Source organism: Ipomoea nil, unplaced genomic scaffold (assembly GCF_001879475.1).
Source record: "Ipomoea nil cultivar Tokyo-kokei standard unplaced genomic scaffold, Asagao_1.1 scaffold1407, whole genome shotgun sequence".
In the NCBI taxonomy this organism is placed as follows: domain Eukaryota; kingdom Viridiplantae; phylum Streptophyta; class Magnoliopsida; order Solanales; family Convolvulaceae; genus Ipomoea; species Ipomoea nil.
This window is the reverse complement of record NW_017617835.1, coordinates 4,693,536-4,707,173: the sequence shown is the minus strand read 5'-3', so window position 1 is coordinate 4,707,173 and position 13,638 is coordinate 4,693,536. Positions and strand designations below refer to the sequence as shown.

Sequence of the window (13,638 nt, the reverse complement as noted above, 5' to 3'; positions counted from 1 at the left end):
GCGGGAACGTAGATAGGGACTATTTTTAATTTTTCGTTGAGGACGGAGATGGGGAGTATACTTCCCGTCCCGCCCCATTCCGTCCCGCCTCATTCCGTCCCGCCCCGCTCTGTTGTCATCCCTACTTTAAATATGGGTACTCACTTTCAGTTTCTAATTTTAGTTCAGATGGTTCAACCCGTCCGATTAGCCCGACAACCCGAAGTTTAGGGTTAGGGCCAAACCGAACCCGAGAATAAAATATTAATAAACCGATTAGCCCGACAACCCGACAGGGCTAGCCCGAAATCGAATGGGCTGGCCCGATTGACATCCCTACCACCACCATCACCACTGCCGCCGCCACCACCATCAGCGCCACTGTTGCCGCCAGCAACGCCATTGCCACCACCATCGCATATTTTTATAAGGGTATTTATGTATTTTAAAACATATTTCATTCCTATTCCTTAAATCAACCAACCACTGTAATGTAATCCTAAAATCTATTCCTTCCGCGAACCAAACAATAGAATACAATTCGTATTATATTCCTTGCCTATTCAATTCCTTATGGAATAACATTCCTATTACCTCAAAATTCATTCCGTGAACCAAACGTGCTGTAAGCACACACCACAAAAATCATGCACCTTAAGCATACAAACCACACACTTTGAGACAAAAAACCACGCATATTAAATTTGATCTACATGTAAAAAGATCAAATTGCCACCACATTTTTAAAAATTGTTGTTAACCCTGAACGTTGATCTTGACAAGAATAATGGCTCTCATTTCACCCAACTTTCGAGCACACTATATGCATTTGAATATATATATATATATATATATATATATATATATATATATATATATATATATATAATGAATTATTGAATGAGGAATGGGAGTGGTGAGCTATTTTGAATTCCCGGTCCCTGTCACTGTCCGGTAGCCGGTAGGGTTTCAAAATCAAACACACCTTATTTCTTCAAAAAATTTGAAAATTGAAAAATAAAAAAGTGAAAACCTACAAAATCAAATGATCAAATCGAGTACATCGCAAAGGCTGCTCTTTTCGCTCCACAGCTCCAAAAATTCCCAGTTTTTTTGTTTTGTTTTTGTTTTTGTTGTTTCTGTTTTCACTTGATTACTTCACTGCAAATTCAAATCCGCCGGAGCTATAATTTCACTCATAATTGTATACGTACACTCTAAACCCGCATCGCAGGGCGGCAGATGAATTCCACGGATTCGATAAAGGCACTATTGGCCGCTGGCGGCGGCGACACCGTGAAGCTCTTCGACCTCTCGTTGGAGCCTCGCGACACCTGCATTCTCACCTACACTCCGTCTCCGGGCTCGCAAGTTAACTCCGTCAAGTGGAGCCACACCAGTCGGTACCTTTACCCATTTGCGATTCGTTTTTCTAGAATTTTGTCTGTTCGTAGTTTTTTATGTGAATTGGGTCTTAATTCGGGTTTCGCGGGTCGTTCTAGATTTGGTGGTGGCTAGTGCCGGAGACGACAAGAAGATTTCCTTGTGGAGAAAGAATGGGCAGACGCTGGGGACTATTCCGGCAGCAGGCAGCGATAGTGGTGATAGTATCGAGGTAATTTTCGTGGGTTTGTTTTTGTTTTTACCTTTCCGTTTTTGGATCATTGGCAACCATGTGAAAATATGCACTGAGAAAATGTGTTTAGCCATCATATGTTTGCTAATTTTGTGTCAATAACTGTAAGAATTCCCCTGTGGCACTGTGATAAGGATGCACTTTTGTGGTCATTTCTCAATATTTAGTGCTATTTGAACAAAATATACTTCTGAAGCAAAAAAATGTGTATTACAATGGCTGAAATATGTTAGAGTATGAACTGTAGGTTTGGTGTACTATGATGAGTTGTATATTAAAGTTTGAGTAGTAATAAGTAGTTTCCATTCAGCATGCTTGGGAATTGCAACTCTGGACGTCTTAGTTGAGTAGCAGGGGATGATAAGTTGATAACCCATTTTGGCAGCTTAGATAGTTCATCATACAAAGCAGCTATTGATGCACAAACTTTTGTGCTGATAAAAATGTTCCTATGTTGCAATCCATTTCGTAGAATTCTGTTGGTAATATGTGCAAGGGCATATTTTATCTAGTTGGTTGGAACATTATATGCATATTGTTGCAGGAATCCATTTCTACCATCAACTTTAACAATAAAGGATCAAGATATCTTTGTTCTGGAGGAAGTGGTCAAGTTGTTAGAATATGGGATTTGCAGCGGAAACGATGCATTAAATGGTTGAAAGGTCATAGTGATACAATAACTGGTGCAATGTACAATTGTAAAGATGAGCACCTAGCTTCTATCAGCCTTAATGGGGATCTTATACTTCACAACCTTGCTTCTGGTGCTAGGGCTGCTGAACTCAAGGATCCTAATGAGCAGGTGCTGAATACCAACTATCAATTTCAGTGCAACCCCACTAATAGCACATAATGCTTTTGGTGATATAATCTCTTTTCTTTTCTGATGTGTTAGATCTTCTTTTGATTATTCCAAGGCCAGGTTCTGAGAGTGCTCGATTATTCTAGGATTAGCAGACACTTGTTGGTTACAGCTGGTGACGATGGATCTATCCACCTTTGGGATACAACCGGTCGAAGCCCAAAGGTTTGTAGTTTTGACATTTTGATGTTTGTCCTTGAAAAACTTTGATTCATCACAGGTTTTAGTTTTTTCCTCAACAAACCCTTAATCAGCCAAATGCTTAATTGCTTATGACTTCAAATTAAGGGGTTTATCATATCTTTTTATAGAAACTCACACAATTTGCAGGGTTGCCAGAAAATTAGAAATTTCAACTTTTAGAATTTTGTATTCTTTTGTTCCATTTTAACAAACTTGTAATAAAGCTTTGAGTGCATTTGTCTTAACCCATGTATTGGTTACGTCCTTCCATATAATGAATTATTTTTTGTGCTTCACAGGTTTCTTGGTTAAAGCAGCATTCTGCCCCAACTACTGGCATTAGTTTTTCACCATCCAATGATAAGGTTTCTTCTCTAATTTCAGTTACACATTTCTCAAAGCTATGTTCTTAAGACATAAAGCAAGAAAATCATTACTGAGCTAACATTGGTATTTATCTTGTTTTAATTCAACACCTTGGCAGATTATTGCTAGCGTTGGTTTGGATAAGAAGCTGTACACTTTTGACTCAGGATCTAGACGACCAGCATTTTGCATTCCTTATGAAGCACCATTTTCTTCACTTGCATTTACAGATGATGGATTAACACTGGCAGCTGGGACGAGTAATGGGCGGGTTGTATTTTATGATATTCGTGGGAAACCACAACCTTTGACTGTTCAACGTGCTTACGGAAATTCTGAGGTGATATTTCTTTGTTCCTTTCATTTGGAGTTGATCTTTTATGTACTAAATTTGATAAATTGATATTTTGTTTCAGTAATCCCCAGACAAAAAGCAGTTTATTTTAGTTTTATACTGCTAAAATTGGAAAAGTTTCCAGATGCTTTAAGTGATAACAGGAAAGCATTCCTGTTTACTGCATGGAATCATCTACTTTTTGTTTAACCTAGTGAAATACTAAAGGCTGACCTTTTTTGGAGCTAAAAACATTCTCACTGCTTTGTATGGAGTAGTACTTTTTTTTTTTTTCTTATGGGAAGTTGCTATTTTTCTCTTAATCAGGCTGTCACTAGTCTATGCTGGCAAAGATCAAAGCCTATCATTGTAAATGAAAACAACTGCACTGCAGAGACAGCTCTTTTGGGCACTGCTGTGGAGGATTCAATTTTAATGCCTGATCCGCTTCCTGCTGTGACATCATCAAGCCTTTCAACGTCCACGATAGTATCAGGTTCACGAAATACTGGTCGTTCAGGTCCTTCTGTGGACTCATTATCTTTTTTATCAGGGGGTAGTGGATCCACATCAGGAACACGATTTACATCAGAGGAAACACCAATTAGAAATGAATTGTGGAAAGGTGGAGCTTTGGGAAGATTAAATGCACCTCGTTATAACTTCAAGGATGATATGGAAGTGTTTTCCCCACTTGTTGATGTTCAACCAATTACACCCTCACTTGATAAGTTGTGGGGTGATCATGACCCTGCAAAGAAGGACCATGAGAAGAAATCATCGTTTTTATTACCTTCTAGAAGGTTCCCTCTTCTAGATGAAGGTGCTAGTGAAAACCTGTCAGTATTTGATTGGAAAACTAGTACAGTATCCAAGCAGGTTTGTGCATTGCCTTCCATGCACTTTCCCATTTATTTTCCTTAGAATGAAATGATTCTTTATGAGAGAATATTCGGAATAGAGTTATAGTTGTGCACAGGTCCCTTTGTGAAGTAAATTTGACTAGTGCCTTTTTCTTTAACTGCAAAAATGTTAACATCTTGAGTTCTTTATGCTTTGTATAGGACCTTGTCTAAAATAGGAACACCCTGGGTATGGAAATGAAATAGTTTTTTAGGTACTGTTGTAGTGTTGTTTCCATACACTTCAGTCAGAATAGGGTTCCAGTTGCAATTTTTCTTTACAACAGCTGCTATGTGTCACAAACTGTTTCATTGAGACAACTGATGGGAATAGATGATGGTGAAGTGGATCTTGATGATGCCTAACCCGATTGCCTTGTCAAGGATTTGCACTTCCACTTAGATGCAAGATGTATCTTTTACTATCCTGGATACCTAGTGCCATGAATAATACTGGCACTTATGTACAGATCATAGGTTCTTCTCAGCTGATATCATAAAATTAGAAATAAAAAAGAGGTCTTTGCTTAACACAAAAGATGAAATTTAGTTTTTTTAAAGCCCCTACAAGTATTCTGAAATGTATGCTATTCTTGCAGGATGACATCTGTTCTTCTCTTTCACAAATGGCTTCTACTCCTAGTGCATCTTCCCGCAGTGATGACTCTTCATCCATAACTCCTCCAGAAGCTTGGGGTGGTGAGAGATTTTCTGATAGGTTAGCTCACCTCCGTCAATCCCGGTTTGCAATGTCTACTTCCAGTAGCCTTGCATCAGGAACAATGTTCTCTGGATTGCAAGATACTTTTCCAGCAAGTCACAGCATGAGCTCTCTAACCAGTTCCAGCCTGAGCTTGGAAAATTTGCGTGTCAGAGAAACTTCAAACGAAGAAACTTCATTGGGATCCTCAGATCATGTTCCCTTAAGTTCCACATCTCTTTCCCTTGGCACAAAAGGCTTAACTGGACAGGGTAATCTGGACTCTCTTGGTACTGCATTGGCCCTCCCTCGAAAATTTTCCAGTTATGCTGAGAGAATAAGCACTACATCATCCTTCAGTGATGGAACTTTGTCAGTTGGTTCACCCAAAACTAAGAAAACTGGGGCTGAAACTAGGGAAGAGCTTTTAAATAGCTTGTTGTCAAGGTCTGATACTGCATCACCCAAAGCAGCTGGTGCTTTTCAGTCAATGAATGTAAGCAACAATCCATAGGCTGTTCTCTTCTATGCTTTTAACTTTACCGGTCTGTTTTTTGTTTGTGATGATTAGTCCTAGAATTATTCACTTTGTTTTCCTAATGAGAGTTTTGGTGGTGGCTGAAGTGGTCAATAGTGTTGTATAATGGTTACAGAAATAGTATGAATTGCTAGAAATCCTTGACTTGATATTTCACTGTACCAATCTGAACTTGATCTGTAATTTTGTGACAGGGAGATGTCAAGCAACCTATGAAAAACAGTTCTCAGCCTGACTCACAGCAGGGAAGTTCCTTTACACTTCAATTGTATCAACGTACCCTTGAAGAAACACTGGCATCATTTCAGAAATCCATTCATGAAGATATGAGGAATCTTCACATTGAAATTTTAAGACAATTTCATATGCAGGAGGTATAATGCTATCTAAATTCATGTATTTATTCTTATTATTTGAAGTGCAGTCCTTGAGATTTTAAAATGTCTGCAGGTGGAAACGTCTAGCGTCATGAAGTCGATCCTGGAAAATCAGGCCGAGCTTATGAGAGAAATTCAATTACTTAGGAAAGAAACACAGCAACTCCGCCAATTATTATGATGAGTAGAAATATTGCTCAAAGATGTATTTTCCTTTAGTATGAGTTAGCCATTTGTGATGGTGTTGTTGTAGGGTGTTTGAATGGATACACAAAATTTTAGCTATTGAAGTCTTATTGTTGTTTGTTTATCCTTTTGGATAAAAGAGAGAAGACAGAGGAAAGGGATTTGATATTTTAACATTGTGATCTCCAGCATGATTGTGTACAGAGTTGTCTTGGTCAAACCTTGTTTGATGGTTATGGACAGGCAATCCACTTCATAGTTTTTGCAATGATTACTGAGCTTTTCTCCATCTACTTGTAGCAGCTTACCAATTTTATTCTTAGATTTTATATTTACTATGCTTTCTGAATACCTGTTTTGGGTTATTACGCATAATTTACATGACCAGGTTAGTGGACGACGCTTGTTTTGCATGAGCAGGTTCAACAAGCACGACCAGGTTAGTGGACGATGCTTGTTTTGGGTTATTATGCATGATTTACAGGTTAGTGAATGACGCTTGTTGAAGGATAAAAGGGACGGTTATAACTCTTTCCAGTTTGATTAATTATCTAGGAAACTAAGCTTCAGTTATTACAGCGTTTTTGACCTAACACAAACACAACTCTCATGCTTCTCAATTTGTCATTTCAGGGTCATGATGATCTCCTTCCTCCACAGCTCCCTGCAGGACATTCTTGTATGTGTATCTCTTTGCCAGAAGCACATATATGCAGAGATCCAGTGCAGCCATGGCTGTGATCAACCAGTAGAAATTGTCTGTGCGGCTGTGGTTCAAATCTACGCCAAACCAGCTACCCCCAGTCTTCGTAGTTATGTGATCAACAATGGTTATTAGGAAGCTACTCAGGAAGCTTCCGACTCCAAGCACACTAAGGTAAAATGCCAATCCTAAACTCCTCATTGAATCAGGAACTTGGTGGTAGAAGAACTCTTGCAGGCCGACGAGGCAGAATCCGTCGCCTACGGCAAGAATCATGTACTGAGGTGTTAGCCAGAAGACACTCATGGAAATAGGTTGATGAAAATTTTCTCTCTCTGCAATACTTAGCCTCTTCCTTTCTACCACTGCTGCAACAGCCATGCCTAGAATGTTGAGAACCAGGCCGATGCCAATCCTCTGGAGAATGGTGATGCCTCTCTCGTTCCCTGTCTGCTTTCTTAGTACAGGTACTAGGATTTTCTCGTATGCAATGACAGATAACAACAGCCCGATGGCTGAGAGTGAGAAAACGCTTGCTGGAGGGATTTCGAAATGGCCGATGCGCCTGTACATTGTACTGCTTTGCTTGACAAAGAAAGTCGAGCCGAAAGACATGCACACTCCCAACATTAAGGAAGCAAGCCAGATAGGAACCATGTTGAGGACAAGTTTGGTTTCCTCCACCTGAGTAACTGTTGCCAGTCTCCATGGACCCTCCGGTTTACCAGCTTGAACATCATGGTCTTCAATGATTGCAGCTTTGTCAAGAAATCTGCACATTACCAGTCATCATCATCAGAAATCAGTCATCACCAAGTTGTTTTAAGGCTGCTGTCAAGAATTTTTGAAGTTTTCTTTTTGGGTGACCAGGGAAACCTGCAAGCCAGTACCCGAGGGTGTGCACTTAGTAAACCCCGCTTTGTGACCCTACTCAACAAAGGACCACAAGGAGGTAAACCAGCTTAGGTTGTCCAGTTGGCCGGCTCAAACTAAGAAGGCCAATAGGCCGCTTCTGCTAGGAATCGAACTTGTAACCTTGTGGTTATTAGGTCAATAACCTAACCAACTTGGCTTAGGTTGCCCCCATTTTTGAAGTTTTCTGTTATTACCTGAGTTTGTTTGTGTGACAAAGCAGCCTGGATTTCGATTTCGGAACTTCATACAACAGCTCGGGTTTTGAAGGATGCTCCAAATTCCTCTTTGCAATGGCTGCAACAATAACCTGAAACAATGGTGTTATGGGACTGCCCACTGAAACTCTGTACCTGAAAAATGGCCTTCCAAAGTACAAAATTAGGGTTGAAACCCCCATAATAGCAGTGAGAATGACAGCAGCAGCTCCCCAGCCAACATAATCTTCTACATAAGCAATCAGAGTGACACCAAACAGCAGCCCACAGCAGAGTGAAACATTCCACCAGTTGAAGAAAGACATCTTCTGCTTCCTCTCCTCCGGGTGATCATCATCAAACTGATCAGCTCCAAAGCTTTCCAGGCATGGCTTGAACCCCCCGGTCGCCAGCGAAATGAGATAAATCGCGAGGTTGAATGTGACCTCATGAACCCTTCTCGGGGCTTGACAGTTTGGCACACCACATGCCTTGAGGCTCGGGATGAACTGAGACATTGTCAGAAGACCCAACCCCTGAACATCCATTAAAAAGGTTAGACTAACAGTGAGACTGCACATATTTTATACATTATATGCCCTACAGGGACAACGCGGGTACCATAAGGTATAGGATGGAAGAAAACATGATCATAAAGAAGCGGCCGGTGTAGGAATCTGCAAGGAATCCTCCCACCATAGGCATAATTGCAGTGACTCCTGACCAGTAATTTGCATTCTTAGCAGCTGTTTTGAGGTTCTGGTGCATAACTTTGGTCAGGTATATGATCAGATTTGTTGCAATCCCAAAGAAGCTAAGTCTTTCAGCAAACTCAATTGCTGAATCCATGCAAAGAACAACAAAGGAAACAAATTCATTACCATTATCCAAGAAAATTAAACAGTCAACCGAGTTTAAGAAAGGAAATCAGCCGCCATTACTCGAGGGTATGTATTGAGTAACTTAGCCTAGCTAGCAAAGGATCACAAAGAGGTAAACCAACCTAGGTTATCAGTAGCTGACTGGTTTAAACCAGGAGGCCAATAAGCTATTCGCAGGAATTTCACTGTGAGTTAAACTTATAACTTTATAATTATCAAGTTAACCTGACTAATTTGGTTAAAGTTGTTCCCAAGCTACATATTTTATTGATTATTGAATTACTTTTGGGTTATAATGTTTGTGTAGGTCTAATGGTTTAGATAAAAATGTTGCAACTCAGTTCCTGTGTAATAGTCTGTAAATCACATAGAAGAGATAAATTAGTCTGTAAATCACATAGAAGAGATAAATCTTATTAATAAGACATCATGTGACGAGTTCAACCAAAAAAAAAGTGTTAGGTAAAATTTAAGTTTGTAATTTCAAGTAAGAGAATAATGTTACATCTACTCCATCATCTATGTTGGGGCGCAAACATAATATAGCTGACATGACCAAAACTTGAATGTTACGAGACTGGGATAGTTGATTGTTTGAATGGTTAATTTTGTGGGAAAATGTGCCACTCATTTTTTATTTTTTATTTTTTGAAAATGTGCCACTCATATAATGCTGGAATAGTGGAAGTGATGAAAGAGCAGAATACAATAAATGTCTGAAGAAACAGATACATCTACCGATAATAAATGACAATACCACCGTAATAAATATTTAAAGTTTTGAATTTTAGTGTAAGCCATATACTTGAAACAAAAAAAAAATTATTGTTGTTGCTGTCTACTAAACCAATGGTCAGTGCCTACTGAATATTAGCGAGTTAAGCTAGTGCCTACCGAAACTGTATACTGTTGTTGCTGTTTCTTTTCTTTTTTAAGACTTTTTTTTTTTTTTTTTTTTTTTTTTGGGTCAAAGATTCTCAATATAGTTTTATTAGGTTCATTTATCCAACATTTATATTCTGGCATTGACCAACATAAGAGAAATTTTTAAATATATATTATTTAAAAAAATAAATTTTAAAATTTTATCTAAGAAAAATTAAAAATTTAAGTCGCACGTACTATGAATCAAGAACAGATAATTTGATTAAAGCATAATAAATTCTAAAAAGTTTAAACCACAATAATTAATAAATGACCAAAAATAACAATTATATATATATATATATATATAGATTTAGGATAGTATATAAATTATGTCACCTAATGCACATTTTAAGAGACTATTTAGTGTTTTCATGTCAATTAAATTTATGAGAAAATAATCCGATCTAGAGAAATAAAAGATATATTTATGGGAAAAAATTTTGCCTGAAAAATTATTGATGGGGGTTAGTCTCTTAACTTTTCAAGAAAATACTTTTGATTTCTGAAATACCCTTATAATATGTAAAGAATAATGGACAATAAAAGACAATAAAAAGTGATAATGACATTGTAGTCAAGTGGCATGAAGTGACTTTCCATATTGGAGGTCACGGGTTATATTTGAACAGATCAGAAAGTATGTAACGGAGAGAATCATACTCCATGCACTCTGCCACTTTCTAGGGGCATGTTTTTATTTTTATTTTTAGTTTAGTTTAGTTTTTTTTTTTTTTTTTTTTTTTTTTTTGCTATTTTTTTGCTATAGGGAGAAGTGCTAAAACGCAGAGGGAATATATGATGGAGTAGTTGGAAGCCAAGAATAATATGAACACAAAAACTCCGACAGCACAGAAAGTCAGAAACATAATCTCCGGCGGCCGGCGGCGGTGAAAATCTTAAAACTTTAAACATGCATGAAATGAAAGGATGAACCCTACTTACTTATGATGAAGAAAGAAGCTTTCCAGACACCAGTGGAAGCCCGGAGAGGGACTCGCCCTCTGTGATCCACCGAAGAATCATGCACCCACTTTTCTCCATCACCATCTCCACCACCACCGCCACCGTCTCTGGTGGCTCCGCCATTGTTTCCGCTCTCCGTTTTCATGGCCGATCTCTACTGATCGAACCAGCTGCGCTGAAGCTATATATCTACACTCTTTACTTTTAAATGGTTGATTAGTAGATAGTGAAAGACAACTCCATCAATACGTATATATATATATATATATATATATATATATTGTGTTTTCAATGAAAGCTTGTGGTGGGTCACGCAAAGATTCTTACCAGCAAGGTTACCCAATTTTAAGTAATTAATTAAATGCATGTATATTTTCCAAAAATAAAAAATAAAAATTAAATGCATGTATGTACATATTTGTAATTTCAGCAAATTAAGCCCATGCTTTATGTGCTTGTACTCTTCTCAATTCCAGGTTTTCGGAATACGCCAAACTATATCCTGAACCCCAGAGTCAATCTAGTTTCAAGATTCAAGGCCAAACAATATTTGTGATAGGAATTGAACCCACATCTTATAACTGATAATAATAAGTCTTAAGTGAGACTTTTCATCCACTAGACTAATGTTTTGAAAGTTACATTTATAATTATACTTCACATGCAATTTTCACAAGTTTTATTTTTTACCAACACTATATATTCAGTTAAACCCATGCAATTTATCTCTTCTGTAAAGTTTTTAGGTTATTACACAAGAGATCTATTTAGCTAGAGTACTCCTTCAAATAATAGAAATAAGAATACTCCACAGTCAAGAATACTACAACAGAGCAATACCTGGCATGCAATAATAAGGTGAATGATACAATATAATGTATGACATAAATGGAGATAAGATTATAATATACATAAATGGAGATAAGATTATAAGAATGCAATGCTTAGATTACACTTATCATTTTTTTCGAAAATGCAGGGAATAAATGAGATGGAGTCAAGGATGAGCAAGATATATATTAATTACCTGCCAACAAAATGAGTAAATACAGCTGGTATAGTAAGTCCCCAATTTTCCACTACGGTGGTCAAAGAGTGGACGCAAATTTAAAAGGTACACACACACACATATATATATATATCTTTACTGAAAATGACCTCCATTTGGAAGAATCACTTTATGCCGCTTGACCATAAAGTCTTTGGCTAACTGCCAACAAAATGAGTACTTACATCTTATAGCTCCCCAGAACAATTTCATATATAGAAGAGGCTAGCTTAGGTCATACTAGATGGTGCCAATGACCTTGTAATCTAGTGGTACGAAGTGACTCTACCAAATGAGAGGTCATGAGATCAATCTTCAGTGGTTAGCAGTACTCCAATTAAAAAATTATTAAATTCAAACGAGATACAATATGTCATTATATTTTTTGGTAAACCATGCTCCTGTATAATAGACTGTAAGCTGAAAAAGGAAAGAAAAATTAATTATACTAAAAAGTAAAAATATAATAACAAAAACTAAGTTGGTGACTTCTGATGTGAAAATCATGCTCCACCCATTCGTTATCCTTGTGGAGAATTGTTGGGTGATTTGTGCATTTCTCAAACAAAGCGGCGCAGCCTAATTCCTACTAAGGCCAGGTCAACGTACTCCAACACACTTCGTGTATGTCAATTACTAGTCCACTAGTTTCTACCTAAATATCTCAATTGGAGGATTAAAACAAATAATGAAATAAGTAAAATGGAATGGGGATAACATAATCTCAATTGGAGGATTAAAACAAACATGTAAAATGGAGTGGGAATAACATAATCCCATTACAACTTTCTTGATAAGGTTTGACTATTCATATTAAAGATTTTGACATCAAGATAATCTATTAGCTAGTCCTGGTAGCCAATTGATTTATAGATCAATTTTTGAATTACATTTTTATTTTAAATCATAGATTTTCTCAATTATAATATACTAGGACCCTACGCGTTAAAACTAATTATCTTCGTGTCCGGATAAAATTTGAAAAATGATAAAATATTCTCTCATAGATTTAAGGTGGTTACAATTTCTATTTTTGGAGTACTATATAATGTAAAATTATAACCTCTTATGGAAATATATCTAACGTGTGAAATTAAAATGTCCAATTTGTGCTTCCTTCTAAATAATCTTTGGGGAAAAAAGTGAAAGATGGATTTGCATTTTTAATTTTAAGAGGAAAAAGTAGTTTTAATTCGATCTTATTTGTGATGAGTTGTTTTTATTGTCATTTACTCTTAATAGTTGTAAAATATACCTTCAATTGTACAAGAGTATGAAGATTTTGTTGCTCTGACGAGTATTAAGGTTATATTTGTACGAAAAGTTAGGTTATATCTTAATCTGCATATACGTACTTTTGCACACAAAGAGCTTATCCCAAACTTAAAATTTCAATATTAATGGAAAGGGTCAGATTCATACCCTATTGCTAAAAACAAATCTTAAATGAACATTTTCAACTATTAAACCAACATCATAAGGATAAAACAATCAAAATTTTCCAATTAAAATGTAATGTAACATTAACCTCTCATGAAAATATCTAACGTGTGGAATTTTTTCTTATGACTAATCTTTGCGGGGAAATAAAAAATTGAAAGATTGATATGGAGCCTTTAGGGGAGTAGATTTGGTCTCTTAATTATTTGTGACAAGTTGTTTTGGATCTTTATTGTGAAAAGTTGTAAAATATACCTTCAATTTTACAAGATTGTGATTTTTTTTTTTTTTTTAATTGTGTTTTGTTTTGTTTTAACGAATGTTGAGGTTATACTTGTATGTGTGCTTTAATATTTTGGGGGTTTGATTTTAGATGAAATGACAAAACCAATCAGATGAAACGTAAGACACCATTAAGGTTCAAACACTTGCATGGACGTTTTAATATTTTGGGTGTTCAATCTTGAATAAAATACAAAACCTTACATTTAGTTCCCTAAC

At 36.9% G+C, this 13,638-nt stretch overlaps 2 protein-coding genes across 2 annotated transcripts; one reads left to right on the top strand and one right to left on the bottom strand.

Annotated features, from left to right (window-relative positions):
- Window positions 1–976: 976 nt before the first annotated feature.
- Window positions 977–6,355, top strand: LOC109186501 (protein NEDD1). The gene is made up of 10 exons (XM_019336506.1): window positions 977–1,378; window positions 1,482–1,594; window positions 2,160–2,420; window positions 2,541–2,645; window positions 2,963–3,028; window positions 3,148–3,369; window positions 3,691–4,242; window positions 4,865–5,461; window positions 5,698–5,877; window positions 5,954–6,355. Exons 1-10 carry the CDS (start codon window positions 1,222–1,224, stop codon window positions 6,059–6,061), a joined length of 2,361 nt encoding a protein of 786 aa, XP_019192051.1. The 5' UTR covers window positions 977–1,221; the 3' UTR covers window positions 6,062–6,355.
- Window positions 6,356–6,568: 213 nt separating this feature from the next.
- LOC109186503 (protein NRT1/ PTR FAMILY 5.6-like) lies at window positions 6,569–10,872 on the bottom strand. Its single transcript, XM_019336508.1, has 4 exons — window positions 10,629–10,872; window positions 8,500–8,717; window positions 7,879–8,414; window positions 6,569–7,541 (listed from the first exon to the last, which is right to left on the bottom strand). Exons 1-4 carry the CDS (start codon window positions 10,792–10,794, stop codon window positions 6,683–6,685), a joined length of 1,779 nt encoding a protein of 592 aa, XP_019192053.1. The 5' UTR covers window positions 10,795–10,872; the 3' UTR covers window positions 6,569–6,682.
- Window positions 10,873–13,638: the final 2,766 nt, after the last annotated feature.